Here is a 19888-nt window from a genome sequence, read left to right on the forward strand (position 1 = left end):
ACTTCTCACTTCCTTTTTTTACTATTAACTTGGAAAACAAAACTCACAGACTGGGATGAAGCCAGGAGTTATTGATGAACAATACAAACAAGGAACAAGGTTTAGAAAGTTACATGTTTTTTACTGTATATGGAACTGGATAAGTCATGATAGATGAAGAGAGAGGGAGGAGGGTTGATGGGAAATGTTCAAATACGACACTGGAACACATTTAGCAATCAGTTTACATGCACGGAAAGAATTCAGATGGAAGTTGGTTTTTGGTTTTTTTTTGACACCGGAACAAGTGGCTAAAAATGGGCCCAGGAAACTGTGGCACACACATATAGAAACACACGTTTGGCAACCGTACCCACACACACACACACACACACGTTCTGACCGGATTTACCAATATGTTTTTAAGAAAGATCTAAAATTAAGAAGTTCAGAAGAAAGTTCTTAAGTGCAATTCCTCAAAATTTTCTTAAGAACAGTAATTTCTTACCAATTTCTTATTTTTCCTACTTAAGAACTTCTTAAAATACGCATTGCATTGCGCCAACAAACAACATATACAGTTTACATCTTAACCGTCAGTCACTCACTAACCATGGACAAAAAGAGATGCAGAAACCTTTGAAGGCAGGAGCTTGAGGTTATGGTGGTAACTAACAGTTAACCAACATGCTAACTAACAGTTAACAGGCTCTTTGTGTAATTAATTACAAATTATATTTACTTAAACTATGACCTACTCGTCTAAACTTGTCTAAGATATGTTTAAAAAAAGATGATATTAGAGGCTTACCTATTCACCGAAGGAATTTTAAGACAGGTCAAGGTTGTCTCAAAGTTAAGAAAAAAGTAAAGAACAAATTTGAGAACTTTGATTTCAAGAATATCATTTATTCTAAGAAGAAACTTAAGAAGAAGAAAGTTGAGAAAATGCCTAAGAACCTTTTTGGAGAATATGACTTCTTCTCTTTTTTCTTCTTAAGACTGAAGTTAAGAAAAAAATGACACTTATGAAGATTTTGTAAGAAGGTTTTTGTGAATCTGGCCCCTGGCAGCTGTGGCTGGTGGTTATGATCTAAATTAAAACCATTATAGGAAGTGGTGTTTTGAGTCACTTCTCTGCAAGGCATAGATGGAAGAGCACCAGAAGAAAAGAAAAGAAGAAGAAAATCTTTCACATTCACACATGTTTCAGGATCACACGGTTAAAACCCGACCACACCTGCAGCAGGATGTCTTACCTGGTCTGTGGGAGGTGCATGTATAGAAGGAGCGGCCTGTGCAGGTGGATTCAAACTCTGATGCTGCGATGCTGGAGGTGCCAGTAATGATGATGATGATGAAGGTGGAGGTGGTAGAGGGAGGTCGTCTGAAGCTACAGGACCGGGCAGGTGACAAAATATGTCAACGTCCGGGAGCTGCAGCTCTGGGATGGTGTTGTAAATGGGTGAAGGAGGAGGCGAAGGGAAGCTCATGTCTTTATCATCATCCACAGAAATCCATAACGGCGGCAACGGCTGCTGCTGCTGCTGCTGCTGCTCCACTCTGTCGTCCTGCTGTTTGCAGACTTTGTGCTTCTGCTTTCTCTTCCCCACTTTAAGTGCAAGTTGAGGTTTGGCGTACAGCTCAGAAACGTCATTATTCAGTTCCGTCGATGAGGTTAATGAAGAGTTTCCTGCTGGACTGTGGACCATCTTTGTGTCGCCTGCGGGAGGCGCTAAGCTGCTGCTGCTGCTGCTGCTGCTGCTGCTGTTGCTGGGGGTCGTTTCTTCTTTCTGAGCCTTACAGGGCTTCACATCTGGTTTGCTGTTCCCACGGGAACCAAAAGAAGAAGACCGGCACCTGTCCTGAGATGTGGCTTTTTTATGTTGCGTTACGTGTGCGGTATCCACTTTCTTATTGTTACTGTGAGTCACACGCTCCGTTAAACCCACCACCACCTCCTCCTCCTCGTTGTTGTTGGCACTGGGGGAGTCTGCGGTGTGTGTTGCGGGCAGCTGCTTCACGTACTGCGCCGGGATGTAGAAAGGTTTGGTGTTCTGGTCTTTGCGGACGTGCCACCAGTGCTGGTTGGTCTTGGTGACCAGGATGTAGCTCTCGTTGGGCTTGATGGACACCAGGCGGCCGTCCTTGGCCGTGTACTCAAACTCGTACTGCACTGACACCAGCTCCATGCTCCGGGGCGGCGGCGGCCTGTCGTGCATTATGGTGCACGGCGCATCATGAAGCTGCAAAATAAGAGGAAACGTGAAGGTGTTGTGGCTTTCACAGAGTGCATTAACACAAACTTCCACATCTGTAGGAAGTTCTTACCCTTTTTATACCGCTCACATACATAGATATATATAGAAGCAGGACATGATGATGATGATGACAAATAGTGCAGCGTTTATGTTGTTTTGTGGTGATGTTGCGTGTTTTTACTGTTGTTCTGTGTCTTTTATGGTGGCTTTGTGCCCTTTCTTGTAGTTTAGGATAAATAATGTGGGTCAGATATGAAAATATTTGTACATATGATACTCAATATAGTATATTATTCTATATTTTTTATTGATTTAGACATTGTAGGATATATTTTATTATATATTTCTGTCTTATTCTTAGGCATTGTTCCTCTGTATTTTATTCCCTCTGTTATTGTAATTCCTTTGCACATTTCCTTTTGCAGCATAAGAATTTCCTTTGGGAAGAATAAAGTTCTATCTAATCTAATCTAATCTCATTTTTAACCATCCTGGGCATAACTAAACAATTAAAATTGAGGAAAATCCTTTTTTAAAGCAATTTTTGGTGAGGAATAAGTCAGGACACCCCCACATTTATTCCCATTTAAAATGGCTAAAATCACACACAGGTGAATCACATCAGGTGCACATGATCTGAACATTATTACTCAGCTTTTTGCCCTTTTTAAACCACAGACAGATTGTTGTGTTTGTTGTGCCCCTGACTGCTGAAGTGAGAGTGAACACCATGGTGAAATCGAAAGAGCTGTCTGAGGCCTTGAGAAATAAGATTGTAGCAGCTTATGGTACAACGCTGACATCTACTTTAAATAACCTATCATCTTTTTTTATTTTGGTTGCTGCATCCCTGTTATGTCAATTTTCTTTGTTGTATTACTTTACTACTTGCAATTATCTATGATTTATGTACTGCACTTGCCATATTGAATCAACAGACCACAAAATCAAAGTTGTTTCAGACTTGGTTTTCTTTTTTTTTTTTTTTTTTTTTTAAAGTATATTTTTTGGCTTTTCATGCCTTTATTTGATAGGACAGTTGAGAGTGTGACAGGAAATGGGAGGCAGAGATGGGGGGAATGACATGCAGGATAGGGCCGTCCGACGCGGGACTCGAACCGGGGCCGCCTGCAGCGAGGACTATAGCCTCAACACATGGGGCGGGTGCTCTACCAACTGAGCTAAACTCCGCCCAGACTTGGTTTTCTTTAACAAGCAAAGGAAGCCCTGCACAAAGCAGGGCAGCAAAAAATTAGTTTGAACTCATATTGTTCCTCTCCACGGAAATCTTTAGTAAAAGGCGAAAGATTTATACGATCTGAAGAGAAACATGAGTGTACTGACTTTCCTGGGAAGTTTCAGAGGAGGTGATCCTCCGCCACATGACCTACAGTGAGGGTTGTGCTGCACCGAGTGTCAACCACTTAAACACATAACACAACCGAAAATCGCTTCATTATAAAACCACTCGATAATTTTAGCAGCTTATGGTACAATGCTTAAGGTATTTAAAAAGATCTCAAAACTATTTGAAATCTGCCGTTCCACTATCCAGAAAGTAGTCTACAAACGGATGACATTAGGTCTGGACGTCCGAGCAATTTCACTCTGAGAGCAGACAGCAAGATGCTAAAAGAAGTCTCCAAAAAACCCTAAAATCTCATCATGGGACCTACAGCAGGCTCCTGCTACTATTGGTGTGAAAGTGCATGCCTCTATCATCAGCAAGAGACTGCACAAGTGTAACTTGCATGGGAGGTGTGCGAGGAGGAGGAGGAAACCTTTGCTCTCTAAAAGAAACATGAAGGTCAGACTGAAGTTTGCCAGAGAGAACGAAGACAAAGACACAGACGAGTCTAAAATTGAATTATTTAGACAGAACAGAGGACATGTTTGGCGTAAACTAAATGGGGTGTCCTAATTTTCTCACATGATTGTATATACTATATGGGCTGCAAGACAAGAAAATGACATCATATCGCAGGTTTTGTGTTGTTTTGTAGTTTTTTAGTGTCGTTATCTTGTCTTTTTATGTCCTTTGATGTAGTTTTCGGTCAATTCTGTGGGTCGTTTTGTGTCTCTTTGTTGTAGTCTTGTGTCTCCTTGGTGCCATGCTGTGTCTTTTAGTGTGACTATGGTTGTATTTTTATATTTATGAAGCAGTTTCTACGGTGGCCCTGAAGTGCAAAACACAACGGCAAATCAGACAACAACGGCAAAAGAGAAAACACAACACAAAAAGAGAAAACACAACGCAAAAAGAGAAAACACAACGGCAAAAGAGAAAACACAACACAAAAAGAGAAAACACAACGGCAAAAGAGAAAACACAACACAAAAAGAGAAAACACTACACAAAAAGAGAAAACACAACGGCAAAAGAGAAAACACAACACAAAAAGAGAAAACACTACACAAAAAGAGAAAACACAACGGCAAAAGAGAAAACACAACACAAAAAGAGAAAACACAACGGCAAATCAGAAAACACAACAACAAAACAGAAAACACAACAACAAATTACTAAACAACGGCAAATCAGAAAACACAAAAGCAAAACATTTTGGGCAATACATAGCGGCCTCTGTGCTAGTCCCGCTTGCGATACTTTTTTTCCTACTATGGCCACGCCAAGACCCGCCTTACTCTGCCTCTGATTGGCTGCCTCTGCAAGGCTAAGCCTATCCCTGCATCTTACCCTAACCTTAACTACTCCCTTCACACGCCTAAACCAACCGTCTTTGCCTAAACCAGCCCGAGGGTACCTACCTTTTCCGGTTTGGTTAATGTCGTTGTGTTTTCTCTTTCTGTGTTGTGTTTTCTCTTTTGCTTTTGTGTTTTCTGATTTGCCGTTGTGTTTTCTCTTTTTGTGTTGTGTTTTCTCTTTTTGTGTTGTGTTTTCTCTTTTTGTGTTGTGTTTTCTGATTTGCCGTTGTGTTTTCTCTTTTTGTGTTGTGTTTTCTCTTTTGCCGTTGTGTTTTCTCTTTTTGTGTTGTGTTTTCTCTTTTTGTGTTGTGTTTTCTCTTTTGCCGTTGTGTTTTCTCTTTTGCCGTTGTGTTTTCTCTTTTTGTATTGTGTTTTCTCTTTTTGTGTTTTGTTTTCTGATTTGCCGTTGTGTTTTCTCTTTTTGCGTTGTGTTTTCTCTTTTTGTGTTGTGTTTTCTCTTTTGCCGTTGTGTTTTCTCTTTTGCCGTTGTGTTTTCTCTTTTTGCGTTGTGTTTTCTCTTTTTGTGTTGTGTTTTCTCTTTTGCCGTTGTGTTTTCTCTTTTGCCGTTGTGTTTTCTCTTTTTGCGTTGTGTTTTCTCTTTTTGTGTTGTGTTTTCTGATTTGCCGTTGTGTTTTCTCTTTTTGTGTTGTGTTTTCTCTTTTGCCGTTGTGTTTTCTCTTTTTGTGTTGTGTTTTCTCTTTTGCCGTTGTGTTTTCTCTTTTGCCGTTGTGTTTTCTCTTTTTGTGTTGTGTTTTCTCTTTTTGTGTTGTGTTTTCTCTTTTGCCGTTGTGTTTTCTCTTTTTGCGTTGTGTTTTCTCTTTTTGTGTTGTGTTTTCTCTTTTGCCGTTGTGTTTTCTCTTTTGCCGTTGTGTTTTCTCTTTTTGTGTTGTGTTTTCTCTTTTGCCGTTGTGTTTTGCACTTCAGGGCCACCACAAGTTTCTCCATCATTTTCTGTTTTCGAGTCACACTTTTGTGTCTCCTTGGTGTCATGCTGTGTCTTTGTTGTCATTTAGCTTTAGTTTCAGTAGTTTTTTGCATCACTTACTGTGTTCGAATCGCAGTTTTGTGTCTCTTTGCTGCTGTTCCAACCTTTTTCCACAGTGCAGCCTGAGCGGCACGTCCACTCACCCGTCTGGGGGTCAGAGGGGTCAACCTGAACGTGAGGATAATCATTTACATCAAAGGTCGGTGGTTAAATATCAACAAAACTGTGGCAGATGGTGAAAAAGTAAACTCTATTTCTGTGCACAGGAATAGACAGGAAGTTGCTTCCATTTGCTGCAGAGCAACTTCAACCCAAACTCATCGAACACTCGTGCTGCAGACTGAAAATTGCTCAGCCACAAAACAGGAAGCCTGCACCAACCTCGAGTCGGCGTCAGGGCCCACGTCACCTGGCAATCTCAGTTTGCCTTATCTGGCTGTGTTTTGTCTCAGAAGCATTCAAACTATTTGGAGTTGTATGTGTCGTCCCCTTCAGCACATATTACAATCACACAACAGGATGCTGTGGTTAACAGTTACTTCACATGTCGCATTTCACATGAGGTCAGTTTTTAAAATTTTATTTTCACACGAGTATTGTGAAGTTAATAGAAAATACAAAAGACTAAAAATGAAAAGTTGAACAAAGTGGGAAAAATTACTGAATACAACACAATATCCTGTTGAATAAAGGTTAAGTCAAAAGAACTCAAAAAAACACTAAACAACAATAACAACAACAAAAATCAAATCCTAATTTTTTTTTTTTTTTACACTCCAGAGCTTCAATGTGGAGCAATAATTCAGTTACTTGCCTGATTGTGTTTCCTTAAACCCTCCTGTAACTGGACGTCCCTCAGACAGACCTGGAGCTGTTGTGTTGTCTTGTGTTGTGCTGTGTTGTTGTCAGACTGCTGCCTCTGTGAAACAGTTTCTGCTCGCCTGCCGCTGTACCTCTCTCTTATTTCCTGTTCTGTGTGAATGTGCGCGACTCTGCTGATGAAGGAGGCAACCACCGAGCGTGTTACAGCAAAAACGTCACTAGAAATGGGAAGTCTGACTCTAACCGAACATCCCAGTGAGTCCTTTGTATTTTTATATCCATGAATTCAGTCTGACACATTATGATCCAGAGGGTGGACCAGACGGGGAAACACGAAGATGATGACTCATTTTCATTTTCAAACATAACAACATTAAAAATCTGAGACTCTAATTACATTTTTTTAAATCAATAATTAACTACAATGTTTATGTTACAGTAATGTAGATATTTAGTCATTATTTATATTCTTCAGTTTATAGTTATAGAAGACCAAGTAGCAGAACATGAAGAAATAACATCATGACTAATTTTTAATGTCAAGGTAACAAAAGCAAAAACAAAACAAAACGAGTCTGTTCTTGTACAGTATGTGTATTTATCAGTGCTCTGCTTTACACCCCCTGCTGGAAACTCAAGTCAAATACTATCCATCATGTGTTTCCATAGAGAGACGCTATTTATATGTAGATTATGTTGACACAGTACATGAGCAACGTAATTCAAGACATAACTCATATATGTGTTTGAACATCTCTTAAAAGAGATTTGGCTCTGAAATTAGAGATGATGTATTAATAATTAAAGTGGTTTCTTTAAAATACACAGTACTAGCCTTCGCTGATAACTTGTCATTCGTTGTCAGCTAACAGTTAAATTACAGTGATTTTTTTGCCCATAAATAACAGTAATGAGCAGGATAATCAGATTCACACAAGCTTTTATTATCTACAATCTATATCCACCCTGTCAAAATACTATGTACTTCTAACTAAATCCAGAGTTAAAAGCTGATGTGACAGCAGTAGCTATACTGTAACCCTATATTCATATTTGGAGAGGCTCATACAGCAGAAATGACATTTAACTTTTTATTTAAGAGTAGATGTGAAAGAGAAAGGAGGGGTGACGGATGAGATCTTCCCACCTCTCATCCACCGCCCGGCCTGTGGTTTCGTCGATGAACGGGGAAAAGCTGTCCTCCCCCGTGGGTGAGGTGTCGGGGATGTGACGGCAGCATCCTGGAAGACAGTAAATAAAAATAGTCAGGTCTAAAATATGAAGCCAATGTGGAAGTTACTTAAACCTGCAATCTATCAAATCACCAGCAGGGGGGGGGGGCACCAATGTCTGTCTGAAAATAATAAGTCAGATCATATTGAAATCTATGGAGAAATAATCACACTTACTGATTTTAAATCAAAGTCTCTTTTTACAAACAATAGTTTAGAAAGCAGAATAGCCTTTATTTACAATTATCAATGGGATTGACTTGTGTATTTGTGCAAAAAAATATGTAAATAAAAAGGAAATAAATTTGACATAAGAACAGGTGTAAAAAGAAAGAAAGACAGAAAGATTAAATAACTAAATGCCTAAATGTCATTTAGCTGCTTTAATTTCAAGGCTGCCTCACTCCTGCAACAGATGGCCAAGCCCCCACACAGGGCCTTGAACCATAGCCTTGAACTCAGACTGGGATTATTTAAAGAGACAGAATAAAGCTGACTGTAGTGGTTACATGAAAAATGTATTTGAATGTGATTTAGGTTGTTATGAAGTTGACAGACAAATCAATAAAGAACTATTCGTGACATTATATTTGACAACACTGTACTACTCATTTCATTTTATGTGTCTTTTGCAGTGTTAGCTTTACCTGGCGCAGCACAACCCTCACTGTAGGTGATGTGGCGGCGGATCACCTCCTCTGACCCAACTCCATGAAGTCAGTACACTCATGTTTCTTTTCAGATCGTATAAATCTTTCGCCTTTTACTAAAGATTTCCGTGGAGAGGAACAATATGAGTTCAAACTAATTTTTTGATGCCCTGCCTTGTGCGGGGCTTCCTTTTCTTGTCAAAAAATACAAAGTCGAATATAAATCAATAAGGCAAATGCAGTACGTAGATCATAGACAGATCATCGTAAATACTAAGTTTGTATGTTTGAACACATAACATTGTGCAATTTGTTCCAAATGTTGGAGACATTTATGGTACATGCAATGATCTATCATCCTTTTTCTGGTAGCTGCATCTCAACAACGTAATAATTGCTACTACTTGGACCTGTCACGTAATGAACATAATCGATGCGGTTATATATCCTTCTGCATACAACGTAGACATTGGTTTTTTACTTTTTTTTTTTTTTTAACAAGTATAGGAAGCCCCGCCGAAGCAGGGCATCAAAAAATTAGTTTGAACTCATATTGTTCCTCTCCACGGAAATCTTTAGTAAAAGGCGAAAGATTTATACGATCTGAAGAGAAACATGAGTGTACTGACTTCTCAATGAAGTTTCAGAGGACGTGATCCGCCGCCACATGACCTACAGTGAGGGTTGTGCTGCACCGGGCAAAAAGCAGCCGATTTGGATTTTGTACAATGAGTGCCAACCACTTAATCACATAATACAACCGAAAATCGCTTTATTATAGCCTACACGTTTTAAAAAAAACAAGCGATAGTTTAGTAAGCGTTTGAAAGCTACCGCGCGGTGCATGATGGGTAACGGCGGGTTGATCCAGTTGTCTGGTTACAGTACTTAACATGGGAGCTCGAGTTTAGCAAAAATGAATAGGCAAAAGAAAGTATTAACATTATTATCTGTGAAATTTTACATAAAAGGGTGGGTTTATAGTCAAAATGTGACAATAAAGCACAGGGATAGAAATCATGCGCATGCGCAGTGCAGCCACAGAGAGTAAAAATAAAGCGAGAGCGTCACCTCCTGCTACTTCCGTTTTCACAGGAAGAGTCCTTTTACAGTCCCTGCACAGAGTTTCATAGACGACTGTCGCCGTAAAATGTTAAATGACTCTAGCTCAACAATAAAACGGTTACGATAGGATGTAGATGTCCTGTCTATACTTGTACAACATACAGAAACAACAAACAAACATTATTTTCGTTTGTATTGTCTGCTTAATAAATAGTTAATGCTCAACCGGTTACCTAGTAGGCTACAGCACAACCGTCACTGTAGGTGATGTGGCGGCAGATCACCTCCTCTGAAACGTCTCCATGAAGTCAGTACACTCATGTTTCACTTCAAATCGTATAAATCTTTCGCCTTTTACTAAAGATTTCCGTGGAGGGGAACAATATGAGTTCAAACTAATTTTTTGATGCCCTGCTTCGGCGGGGCTTCCTTCCCTTGTTAAAAAACAAAACATGAAACATATGAAAATGTGTGGTCTGATGACGCAGATGCAATATGTCAACTGTAGTAGCTACGTAGTAATACGATCGTAAATACTAACAAGTAATATAAAGAAAATTGACATAGATGTCTCCAACACTCACAGACAGATGAGTCTAAAATACCATAAACTGCTACAATCTCATTTCTCAAGGCCGCAGACAGCTCTTTCCATCTCACCATGGTTCACTCTCACTTCAACAGTCAGGAGCACAACAATGTCTGAGGTTTAAATAGGTAAAAGGCTGAGTAACAGTGTTCAGATCATGTGATTCACCTGTGTGTGATTTTAGCCATTTTAAATGGGAATGGTAAACTAAATTAAACTCCTGTCTACACTTATACAACACACTGCGGGTAGAGAAACCACAAAAAAAACATTATTTTCGTTCGTATCGTCAGTTTTAAATAAATAGTTAATGCTCATCGTACAAATTGCAATCGGTTAGTTTTACCCAGTGCAGCACAACCCTCACTGTAGGTCATGTGGCGGAGGATCAGGTCCTCTGAAACTGCATCACGAAGACAGTACACTCATGTTTCCCTTCAGATCGTATAAATCTTTCGCCTTTTACTAAAGATTTCCGTGGAGAGGAACATTATGAGTTATAACTAATTTTTTGATGCCCTGCCTTGTGCGGGGCTTCCTTCTCTTGTCAAAAAAAAAAAAGTCAGACATAATTTTGACTCTGTGGTCTGCTAAAAAGCTGCTGAAACATGGTAAATGCAGTACGTTGATCACAAGCAAAAAATACCAGGCCCGTGTGGAGCGTGTGTGGCGCATGGATGTAATAGATCCATGGTGTGGCGCTGTAGCGAGAAGAAGACGTAAAGTCCCCCGCTGAAATTCAAACCATGGATCTATTACTATGAGATAATAATAATAATAATACATCTAAACTCAAACTGTTGACAGGGAGTCGTATCAGAGTAAATAGGACGATCGGTGATGATTAAACAGCGATTCAGCCGCAGTGTGCCTGATGTGGTTCACCTGTGTGTGGAGGGTGAAACAAAACAAACTCCTCTCTACACTTACACCACACACTGGGTTGAGAAACCGCAAACAAACATTATTTTTCGTTTGTGTCGTCTGTTTAAATAAATAATTAATGATCATCATACAAATTGCAATCGGTTAGTTTTACCCGGTGCAGCACAACCCTCACTGTAGGTCATGTGGCGGAGGGTCACCTCCTCTGACCCCTCTCCATGATGTCAGTACACTCATGTTTCTTTTCAGATCGTATAAATCTTTCGCCTTTTACTAAAGATTTCCGTGGAGAGGAACAATATGAGTTCAAACTAATTTTTTGATGCCCTGCTTCTGCGGGGCTTCCTTTACTTGTCAAAAAAAAGTTGGATGTAATTCATTACACTATAGTCTGCTGAAAAAGCTGATGTAAAATCCAGTACGTAGATCATAGACAGATCATCGTAAATAGTAACAAGTAGTAAAACAAAGAAAACTGACATAACGGGTGCCGCAATCAAAAGTAATGTTTAATTACAGTTTTTCTCAATCGCTTTGGTGCTATTCTCAGATCAGAATGAAAGTTCTCATAACTATTAGTTCAACCTCCACAACATGTAGTCATTTGTCCACATCATAGTAGCAGTTTCTCCTTCCACTGAAAAAATTGCAAATGCTTTTGGACATGTATCAGTTGCTCTCACACAATTCTCTGCTGTTTTACAACATTATCATTTGTTTGTCATGTCAGTCAAAATGAACTATACTTTTGAACGCTGAATAGTCTTTCCCTATAAAACTAATAGTCCTCATTTCATTGCTTGAGTCATTGAACTAGTTTTCAAAATCTGTCAAACTAATTTTAAATGTTGGGAGAAGCACTGTGAATTCAATGATTCAAACATTTACAGTAAGGAACAACAGGTACGGTAGATGACCATTTAGTAGCCCGGGCGTTTAATATGCTAAATCGACTTGGACCCCAGGCGTTTATAAGAACCAGGCGCGTATTTGCAACCGGCTACAATTTATTTTTGCAATGAGCAGCACCAGACCATCATGCAAAGAACGAAGAGGTCACCATAGCACCACTGGAACAAAACTACTTTTTCCCCCCGACGCATCTTTATTGACATCAGACAATAAATACAAAGACAGTTTGTCTGTGTAACCGCGACACAGGGAGCTGATCAGAGCAGTGTTATGAATGATAACGGAAGGGGGGGGGGGGTCGATCGCGGTAATTTCAACACTGTACATTAGCGCATTTATCTATATCCCTATATCCCTCAGTCTAGCGCGCCTGTGTTTGTGTGTCTGTGTGTGTGTGTGTGTGTGTGTGCGCCTGCATGCGAGAGAGAGCGAGAGGAGGGGCTGACTGACAGAAGAGGTGAGAGCCGGTGAAGCGCTGTTAAAAAAAACAACTTTTGTTTTCTGTGCAAGACTATGGTAAACACTTAATCGAACCGGCGTTTATTATGCCAAATGAGGTCGGACCCCGGCGGCTATTAGAGCACAGGCGCGTATTTGCACGCGGGCGATTATTTGGTCATCTACGGTATGTATGGTATTGGACAGTAATTCAGCACTAAACAATCTGCACTGCTGTCATTGTGTCAGGCATTACTGTAAGATACAGTGGGACAAGAACTTTTTTACATTTACATTTAGACTTACAGCTTCACTAGAGAACAGATTTACTGTATTGTAATGTATTACAGCAACCACGGTAAAGATTTCCCATCTTTACAGTACGGTACTGTACTACAGCATTTTACAAGTAGGAAGCACTTTTACAGTATTGTACACTACAGTAATAATGGTTGATGCAGTACATGTACTGTACATTACTGTCATTTTACTCTGCATCACATAGGATTACAAGACAACCTCACAGAGCTGGAAGAGACTGAGCCCTTTTTACTCTGCTACAAGAACAAGACATGTGTGCAATGGTGATTACAAACAATGGCATAAGGTTGAAAGAGATACAATGTAAAGATGACATTACTGTATCTTTGGGAATATTGAATCTGTTTCAATCGCTACAATTGACAGATGTAGATGAAAATGTGACTGGAACGTCTGGATGTGCAGGAATGATTTACAGTACTCTGTAGGTTCAGTTGGAAAACACTTAGAGAATAAAGTGTCCTAATGAAAACATGACAAAGCCATTTGCCTATCTTGTTCATAAACAATGGTGTCAGGACTTCTCATTTTGACGACACTGACAGTTTCATTGACATGAGTACTTGCTTTTGAGGGATGGACTATCCATTTTGAGCAAGTGACGCACTTTTGCAGGTCATCCACTAGGTTTTGCAGTTTGCAATAATTGTTCTGAGAAATGCACTAACTGTTGTGCAAATGTTAAGAGTGATGTGAGAAAAGCACCAAAGCGATTGAGAAAAACTGTAAGATGTCAGCATTGTACCATAAGCTGCTACCATTTTATTTTTCAAGGCCGCAGACAGCTCTTTCCATCTCGCCATGGTGTTCACTCACTTCAACAGTCAGGAGCACAACCAACTAAATGTCTGAGGTGAGCACAACCCTCACTGTAGGTGATGTGGCGGCGGATCACCTCCTCTGACCCCTCTTCATGAAGTCAGTACACTCATGTTTCTTTTCAGATCGTATAAATCTTTCGCCTTTTACTAAAGATTTCCGTGGAGAGGAACAATATGAGTTATAACTAATTTTTTGATGCCCTGCTTCGGCGGGGCTTCCTTTGCTTGTTCAAAAATAAAAGTCGGATATAATTCATTACACTATAGTCTGCTGAAAAAGCTGATGCAAAAAGACAAATGCAGTACGTAGATCATAGACAGATCATCGTAAATAGCAAGAAAACTGACAACGGGTGCCGCAACCAAAATGTAATGTTTACCGGTAATTAAGATGTCAGCATTGTACCATAAGCTGCTACAATCTTATTTTTCAAGGCATCATACGACTCTTCCCATCTCACCATGGTGTTCACTCTCACTTCAACAGTCAGGAGCACAACAAACTAAATGTCTGAGGTTTAAATAGGGCATAAGGCTGAGTAACAATGTTCTGATGTGATTTACCTGTGTGTGATTTTGGCCATTTTAAGTGGGGGTGGTGAACCAAAACAAAACTCCTGTCTACACTAACACCACACACTGGATTGAGAAACCGCAAATATTATTTTCGTTTGTGTCGTCTGTTTAAATCATACACATTGCAATCGATTAGTTTTCGTTTTACCCGGTGCAGCACAACCCTCACTGTAGGTGATGTGGCGGAGGGTCACCTCCTCTGACCCCACTCCATGAAGTCAGTACACTCATGTTTCTTTTCAGATCGTATAAATCTTTCGCCTTTTACTAAAGATTTCCATGGAGAGGAACAATATGAGTTATAACTAATTTTTTGATGCCCTGCCTTGTGCGGGGCTTCCTTTACTTGTCAAAAAATATAAAGTCGAATATAATTCATTACACTACGGTCTGCTGAAAAGGCTGATGCAGTGAGGCAAATGCAGTACGTAGATCATCGTAAAACAAAGAAAACTGACATAACGGGTGCTGCAACCAAAATGAAAGGTTTAATTAAGATGTCAGCATTGTACCATAAGCTGCTTCAATCTTATTTTTCAAAGCATCATACGGCTCTTTCCATCTCATCATGGTGTTCACTCTCACTGTCTTCAACAACAGGAGCACAACAAACTAAATGTCTGAGGTTTAGGGCAAAAATCTGAGTAACAATGTTCAGATCATGTGCCTGATGTGATTTACCTGTGTGTGATTTTGGCCATTTTAAGTGGGGGTGATGATCCAAAACAAAACTCCTGTCTACACTAACACCACACACTGGATTGAGAAACCGCAAATATTATTTTCGTTTGTGTCGTCCGTTTACAGTAAATCATACAAATTGCAATCAGTTAGCTTTACCTGGTGCAGCACAACCCTCACTGTAGGTGATGTGGCGGAGGGTCACCTCCTCTGACCCCTCTCCTGGACGTCAGTACACTCATGTTTCTTTTCAGATCGTATAAATCTTTCGCCTTTTACTAAAGATTTCCGTGGAGAGGAACAATATGAGTTCAAACTAATTTTTTGATGCCCTGCTTCGGCGGGGCTTCCTTTACTTGTCAAAAAAAAGTTGGATGTAATTCATTACACTATAGTCTGCTGAAAAAGCTGATACAAAATCCAGTACATAGATCATAGACAGATCATCGTAAATAGTAACAAGTAGTAGAACAAAGAAAACTGACATAACGGGTGCCGCAATCAAAAGTAATGTTTAATTACAGTTTTTCTCAATCGCTTTGGTGCTATTCTCAGATCAGAATGAAAGTTCTCATAACTATTAGTTCAACCTCCACAACATGTAGTCATTTGTCCACATCATAGTAGCAGTTTCTCCTTCCTCTGAACAAATTGCAAATGCTTTTGGACATGTATCAGTTGCTCTCATACAATTCTCTGCTGTTTTACAACATTATCATTTGTTTGTCATGTCAGTCAAAATGAACTATACTTTTGAACGCTGAATAGTCTTTCCCTATAAACTAATAGTCCTCATTTCATTGCTTGAGTCATTACATACAAAATTGTTGAACTAGTTTTCAAAATCTGTCAAACTAATTTTAAATGTTGGGAGAAGCACTGTGAATTCAATGATTCAAACATTTACAGTAAGGAACAACAGGTATGTATAGTATTGGACAGTAATTCAGCACTAAACAATCTGCACTGCTGTCATTGTGTCAGGCATTACTGTAAGATACAGTGGGACAAGAACTTTTTTACATTTACATTTAGACTTACAGCTTCACTAGAGAACAGATTTACTGTATTGTAATGTATTACAGCAACCACGGTAAAGATTTCCCATCTTTACAGTACGGTACTGTACTACAGCATTTTACAAGTAGGAAGCACTTTTACAGTATTGTACACTACAGTAATAATGGTTGATGCAGTACATGTACTGTACATTACTGTCATTTTACTCTGCATCACATAGGATTACAAGACAACCTCACAGAGGTGGAAGAGACTGAGCCCTTTTTACTCTGCTACAAGAACAAGACATGTGTGCAATGGTGATTACAAACAATGGCATAAGGTTGAAAGAGATACAATGTAAAGATGACATTACTGTATCTTTGGGAATATTGAATCTGTTTCAATCGCTACAATTGACAGATGTAGATGAAAATGTGACTGGAACGTCTGGATGTGCAGGAATGATTTACAGTACTCTGTAGGTTCAGTTGGAAAACACTTAGAGAATAAAGTGTCCTAATGAAAACATGACAAAGCCATTTGCCTATCTTGTTCATAAACGATGGTGTCAGGACTTCTCATTTTGACGACACTGACAGTTTCATTGACGTGAGTACTTGCTTTTGAGGGATGGACTATCCATTTTGAGCAAGTGACGCACTTTTGAAGGTCATCCACTAGGTTTTGCAGTTTGCAATAATTGTTCTGAGAAATGCACTAACTGTTGTGCAAATGTTAAGAGTGATGTGGGAAAAGCAGCAAAGCGATTGAGAAAAACTGTAAGATGTCAGCATTGTACCATAAGCTGCTACCATCTTATTTTTCAAGGCCGCAGACAGCTCTTTCCATCTCTCCATGGTGTTCACTCACTTCAACAGTCAGGAGCACAACCAACTAAATGTCTGAGGTGAGCACAACCCTCACTGTAGGTGATGTGGCGGCGGATCACCTCCTCTGACCCCACTCCTGGACGTCAGTACACTCATGTTTCTTTTCAGATCGTATAAATCTTTCGCCTTTTACTAAAGATTTCCGTGGAGAGGAACAATATGAGTTATAACTAATTTTTTGATGCCCTGCTTCGGCGGGGCTTCCTTTGCTTGTTCAAAAATAAAAGTCGGATATAATTCATTACACTATAGTCTGCTGAAAAAGCTGATGCAAAAAGACAAATGCAGTACGTAGATCATAGACAGATCATCGTAAATAGCAAGAAAACTGACAACGGGTGCCGCAACCAAAATGTAATGTTTACCGGTAATTAAGATGTCAGCATTGTACCATAAGCTGCTACAATCTTATTTTTCAAGGCATCATACGACTCTTCCCATCTCACCATGGTGTTCACTCTCACTTCAACAGTCAGGAGCACAACAAACTAAATGTCTGAGGTTTAAATAGGGCATAAGGCTGAGTAACAATGTTCTGATGTGATTTACCTGTGTGTGATTTTGGCCATTTTAAGTGGGGGTGGTGAACCAAAACAAAACTCCTGTCTACACTAACACCACACACTGGATTGAGAAACCGCAAATATTATTTTCGTTTGTGTCGTCTGTTTAAATCATACACATTGCAATCGATTAGTTTTCGTTTTACCCGGTGCAGCACAACCCTCACTGTAGGTGATGTGGCGGAGGGTCACCTCCTCTGACCCCTCTCCATGAAGTCAGTACACTCATGTTTCTTTTCAGATCGTATAAATCTTTCGCCTTTTACTAAAGATTTCCGTGGAGAGGAACAATATGAGTTATAACTAATTTTTTGATGCCCTGCCTTGTGCGGGGCTTCCTTTACTTGTCAAAAAATATAAAGTCGAATATAATTCATTACACTACGGTCTGCTGAAAAGGCTGATGCAGTGAGGCAAATGCAGTACGTAGATCATCGTAAAACAAAGAAAACTGACATAACGGGTGCTGCAACCAAAATGAAAGGTTTAATTAAGATGTCAGCATTGTACCATAAGCTGCTTCAATCTTATTTTTCAAAGCATCATACGGCTCTTTCCATCTCATCATGGTGTTCACTCTCACTGTCTTCAACAACAGGAGCACAACAAACTAAATGTCTGAGGTTTAGGGCAAAAATCTGAGTAACAATGTTCAGATCATGTGCCTGATGTGATTTACCTGTGTGTGATTTTGGCCATTTTAAGTGGGGGTGATGATCCAAAACAAAACTCCTGTCTACACTAACACCACACACTGGATTGAGAAACCGCAAATATTATTTTCGTTTGTGTCGTCCGTTTACAGTAAATCATACAAATTGCAATCAGTTAGCTTTACCTGGTGCAGCACAACCCTCACTGTAGGTCATGTGGCGGAGGGTCACCTCCTCTGACCCCTCTCCTGGACGTCAGTACACTCATGTTTCTTTTCAGATCGTATAAATCTTTCGCCTTTTACTAAAGATTTCCGTGGAGAGGAACAATATGAGTTCAAACTAATTTTTTGATGCCCTGCTTCTGCGGGGCTTCCTTTACTTGTCAAAAAAAAGTTGGATGTAATTCATTACACTATAGTCTGCTGAAAAAGCTGATACAAAATCCAGTACGTAGATCATAGACAGATCATCGTAAATAGTAACAAGTAGTAGAACAAAGAAAACTGACATAACGGGTGCCGCAATCAAAAGTAATGTTTAATTACAGTTTTTCTCAATCGCTTTGGTGCTATTCTCAGATCAGAATGAAAGTTCTCATAACTATTAGTTCAACCTCCACAACATGTAGTCATTTGTCCACATCATAGTAGCAGTTTCTCCTTCCTCTGAAAAAATTGCAAATGCTTTTGGACATGTATCAGTTGCTCTCATACAATTCTCTGCTGTTTTACAACATTATCATTTGTTTGTCATGTCAGTCAAAATGAACTATACTTTTGAACGCTGAATAGTCTTTCCCTATAAACTAATAGTCCTCATTTCATTGCTTGAGTCATTACATACAAAATTGTTGAACTAGTTTTCAAAATCTGTCAAACTAATTTTAAATGTTGGGAGAAGCACTGTGAATTCAATTATTCAAACATTTACAGTAAGGAACAACAGGTATGTATAGTATTGGACAGTAATTCAGCACTAAACAATCTGCACTGCTGTCATTGTGTCAGGGGGGTCATCCCTATGTTCCCACAGCCCTATGTTCCCTCAGCCCTATGTTCCCTCATTTCTAACTTTTGTTGTCACTGAAAATTAGGCCCTATTCCCACAGCCCTTTGGTCCCACCATTGGTTGGGTTTAGGCAATGAAGAAAGGAGTTGGTTAAGTTTAGTAAAAAGACCAGGTAGAGGCTAGACAGGCCAGATAGACAGAGTCCAGATAGGTAGAGAGAGTCCAGTGGGAACATAGGGCTGAGGGAACATAGGGCTGAGGGAACATAGGCACGCTCCCGTGTCTGGCATTACTGTAAGATACAGTGGGACAAGAACTTTTTTACATTTACATTTAGACTTACAGCTTCACTAGAGAACAGATTTACTGTATTGTAATGTATTACAGCAACCACAGTAAAGATTTCCCATCTTTACAGTACGGTACTGTACTACAGCATTTTACAAGTAGGAAGCACTTTTACAGTATTGTACACTACAGTAATAATGGTTGATGCAGTACATGTACTGTACATTACTGTCATTTTACTCTGCATCACATAGGATTACAAGACAACCTCACAGAGCTGGAAGAGACTGAGCCCTTTTTACTCTGCTACAAGAACAAGACATGTGTGCAATGGTGATTACAAACAATGGCATAAGGTTGAAAGAGATACAATGTAAAGATGACATTACTGTATCTTTGGGAATATTGAATCTGTTTCAATCGCTACAATTGACAGAGTGATGTAGATGAAAATGTGACTGGAACGTCTGGATGTGCAGGAATGATTTACAGTACTCTGTAGGTTCAGCTGGAAAACACTTAGAGAATAAAGTGTCCTAATGAAAACATGACAAAGCC

General features: G+C 39.6%; 1 protein-coding gene and 12 non-coding genes across 14 annotated transcripts in view; 10 read left to right on the forward strand and 3 right to left on the reverse strand.

Annotated features, from left to right (window-relative positions):
• arhgap27 (Rho GTPase activating protein 27) overlaps positions 1–7994 on the reverse strand; it is a 34001-nt gene extending 26007 nt beyond the window's left edge. For both annotated transcript variants that reach the window (XM_085761225.1, XM_085761224.1), the window contains exons 1-2: positions 7901–7994; positions 1239–2225 (exon numbers count right to left, since the gene is read on the reverse strand). In XM_085761225.1, coding sequence (XP_085617351.1) covers positions 1239–2201 — 963 coding nt within the window. In that variant the 5' untranslated portion in view covers positions 2202–2225; positions 7901–7994. The remainder of the gene's footprint in view (positions 1–1238; positions 2226–7900) is intronic.
• LOC146967487 (U5 spliceosomal RNA) lies at positions 3464–3577 on the reverse strand. The gene has a single exon (XR_015034465.1). It is a non-coding gene; the product is annotated as a U5 spliceosomal RNA (small nuclear RNA).
• A 714-nt stretch (positions 7995–8708) lies between the features above and the next one.
• LOC146967488 (U5 spliceosomal RNA) lies at positions 8709–8822 on the forward strand. The gene has a single exon (XR_015034443.1). It is a non-coding gene; the product is annotated as a U5 spliceosomal RNA (small nuclear RNA).
• A 322-nt stretch (positions 8823–9144) lies between these two features.
• LOC146967489 (U5 spliceosomal RNA) lies at positions 9145–9257 on the reverse strand. Its single transcript, XR_015034469.1, has one exon. It is a non-coding gene; the product is annotated as a U5 spliceosomal RNA (small nuclear RNA).
• A 757-nt stretch (positions 9258–10014) lies between these two features.
• On the forward strand, positions 10015–10127 carry LOC146967490 (U5 spliceosomal RNA). Its single transcript, XR_015034455.1, has one exon. It is a non-coding gene; the product is annotated as a U5 spliceosomal RNA (small nuclear RNA).
• Positions 10128–10710: 583 nt separating this feature from the next.
• Positions 10711–10825, forward strand: LOC146967491 (U5 spliceosomal RNA). Its single transcript, XR_015034444.1, has one exon. It is a non-coding gene; the product is annotated as a U5 spliceosomal RNA (small nuclear RNA).
• A 579-nt stretch (positions 10826–11404) lies between these two features.
• On the forward strand, positions 11405–11517 carry LOC146967492 (U5 spliceosomal RNA). The gene has a single exon (XR_015034447.1). It is a non-coding gene; the product is annotated as a U5 spliceosomal RNA (small nuclear RNA).
• A 2252-nt stretch (positions 11518–13769) lies between these two features.
• Positions 13770–13883, forward strand: LOC146967493 (U5 spliceosomal RNA). The gene has a single exon (XR_015034445.1). It is a non-coding gene; the product is annotated as a U5 spliceosomal RNA (small nuclear RNA).
• Positions 13884–14465: 582 nt separating this feature from the next.
• Positions 14466–14580, forward strand: LOC146967494 (U5 spliceosomal RNA). The gene has a single exon (XR_015034457.1). It is a non-coding gene; the product is annotated as a U5 spliceosomal RNA (small nuclear RNA).
• Positions 14581–15158: 578 nt separating this feature from the next.
• Positions 15159–15271, forward strand: LOC146967495 (U5 spliceosomal RNA). Its single transcript, XR_015034451.1, has one exon. It is a non-coding gene; the product is annotated as a U5 spliceosomal RNA (small nuclear RNA).
• A 1632-nt stretch (positions 15272–16903) lies between these two features.
• On the forward strand, positions 16904–17017 carry LOC146967496 (U5 spliceosomal RNA). Its single transcript, XR_015034446.1, has one exon. It is a non-coding gene; the product is annotated as a U5 spliceosomal RNA (small nuclear RNA).
• Positions 17018–17599: 582 nt separating this feature from the next.
• LOC146967497 (U5 spliceosomal RNA) lies at positions 17600–17714 on the forward strand. Its single transcript, XR_015034442.1, has one exon. It is a non-coding gene; the product is annotated as a U5 spliceosomal RNA (small nuclear RNA).
• A 578-nt stretch (positions 17715–18292) lies between these two features.
• LOC146967498 (U5 spliceosomal RNA) lies at positions 18293–18405 on the forward strand. Its single transcript, XR_015034448.1, has one exon. It is a non-coding gene; the product is annotated as a U5 spliceosomal RNA (small nuclear RNA).
• The last annotated feature ends 1483 nt before the right edge of the window (positions 18406–19888 follow it).

This window comes from Trachurus japonicus, chromosome 19 (genome assembly GCF_045865225.1).
Source record: "Trachurus japonicus isolate A0001 chromosome 19, Traja_1.0".
NCBI classification, from domain to species: Eukaryota; Metazoa; Chordata; class Actinopteri; order Carangiformes; family Carangidae; genus Trachurus; species Trachurus japonicus.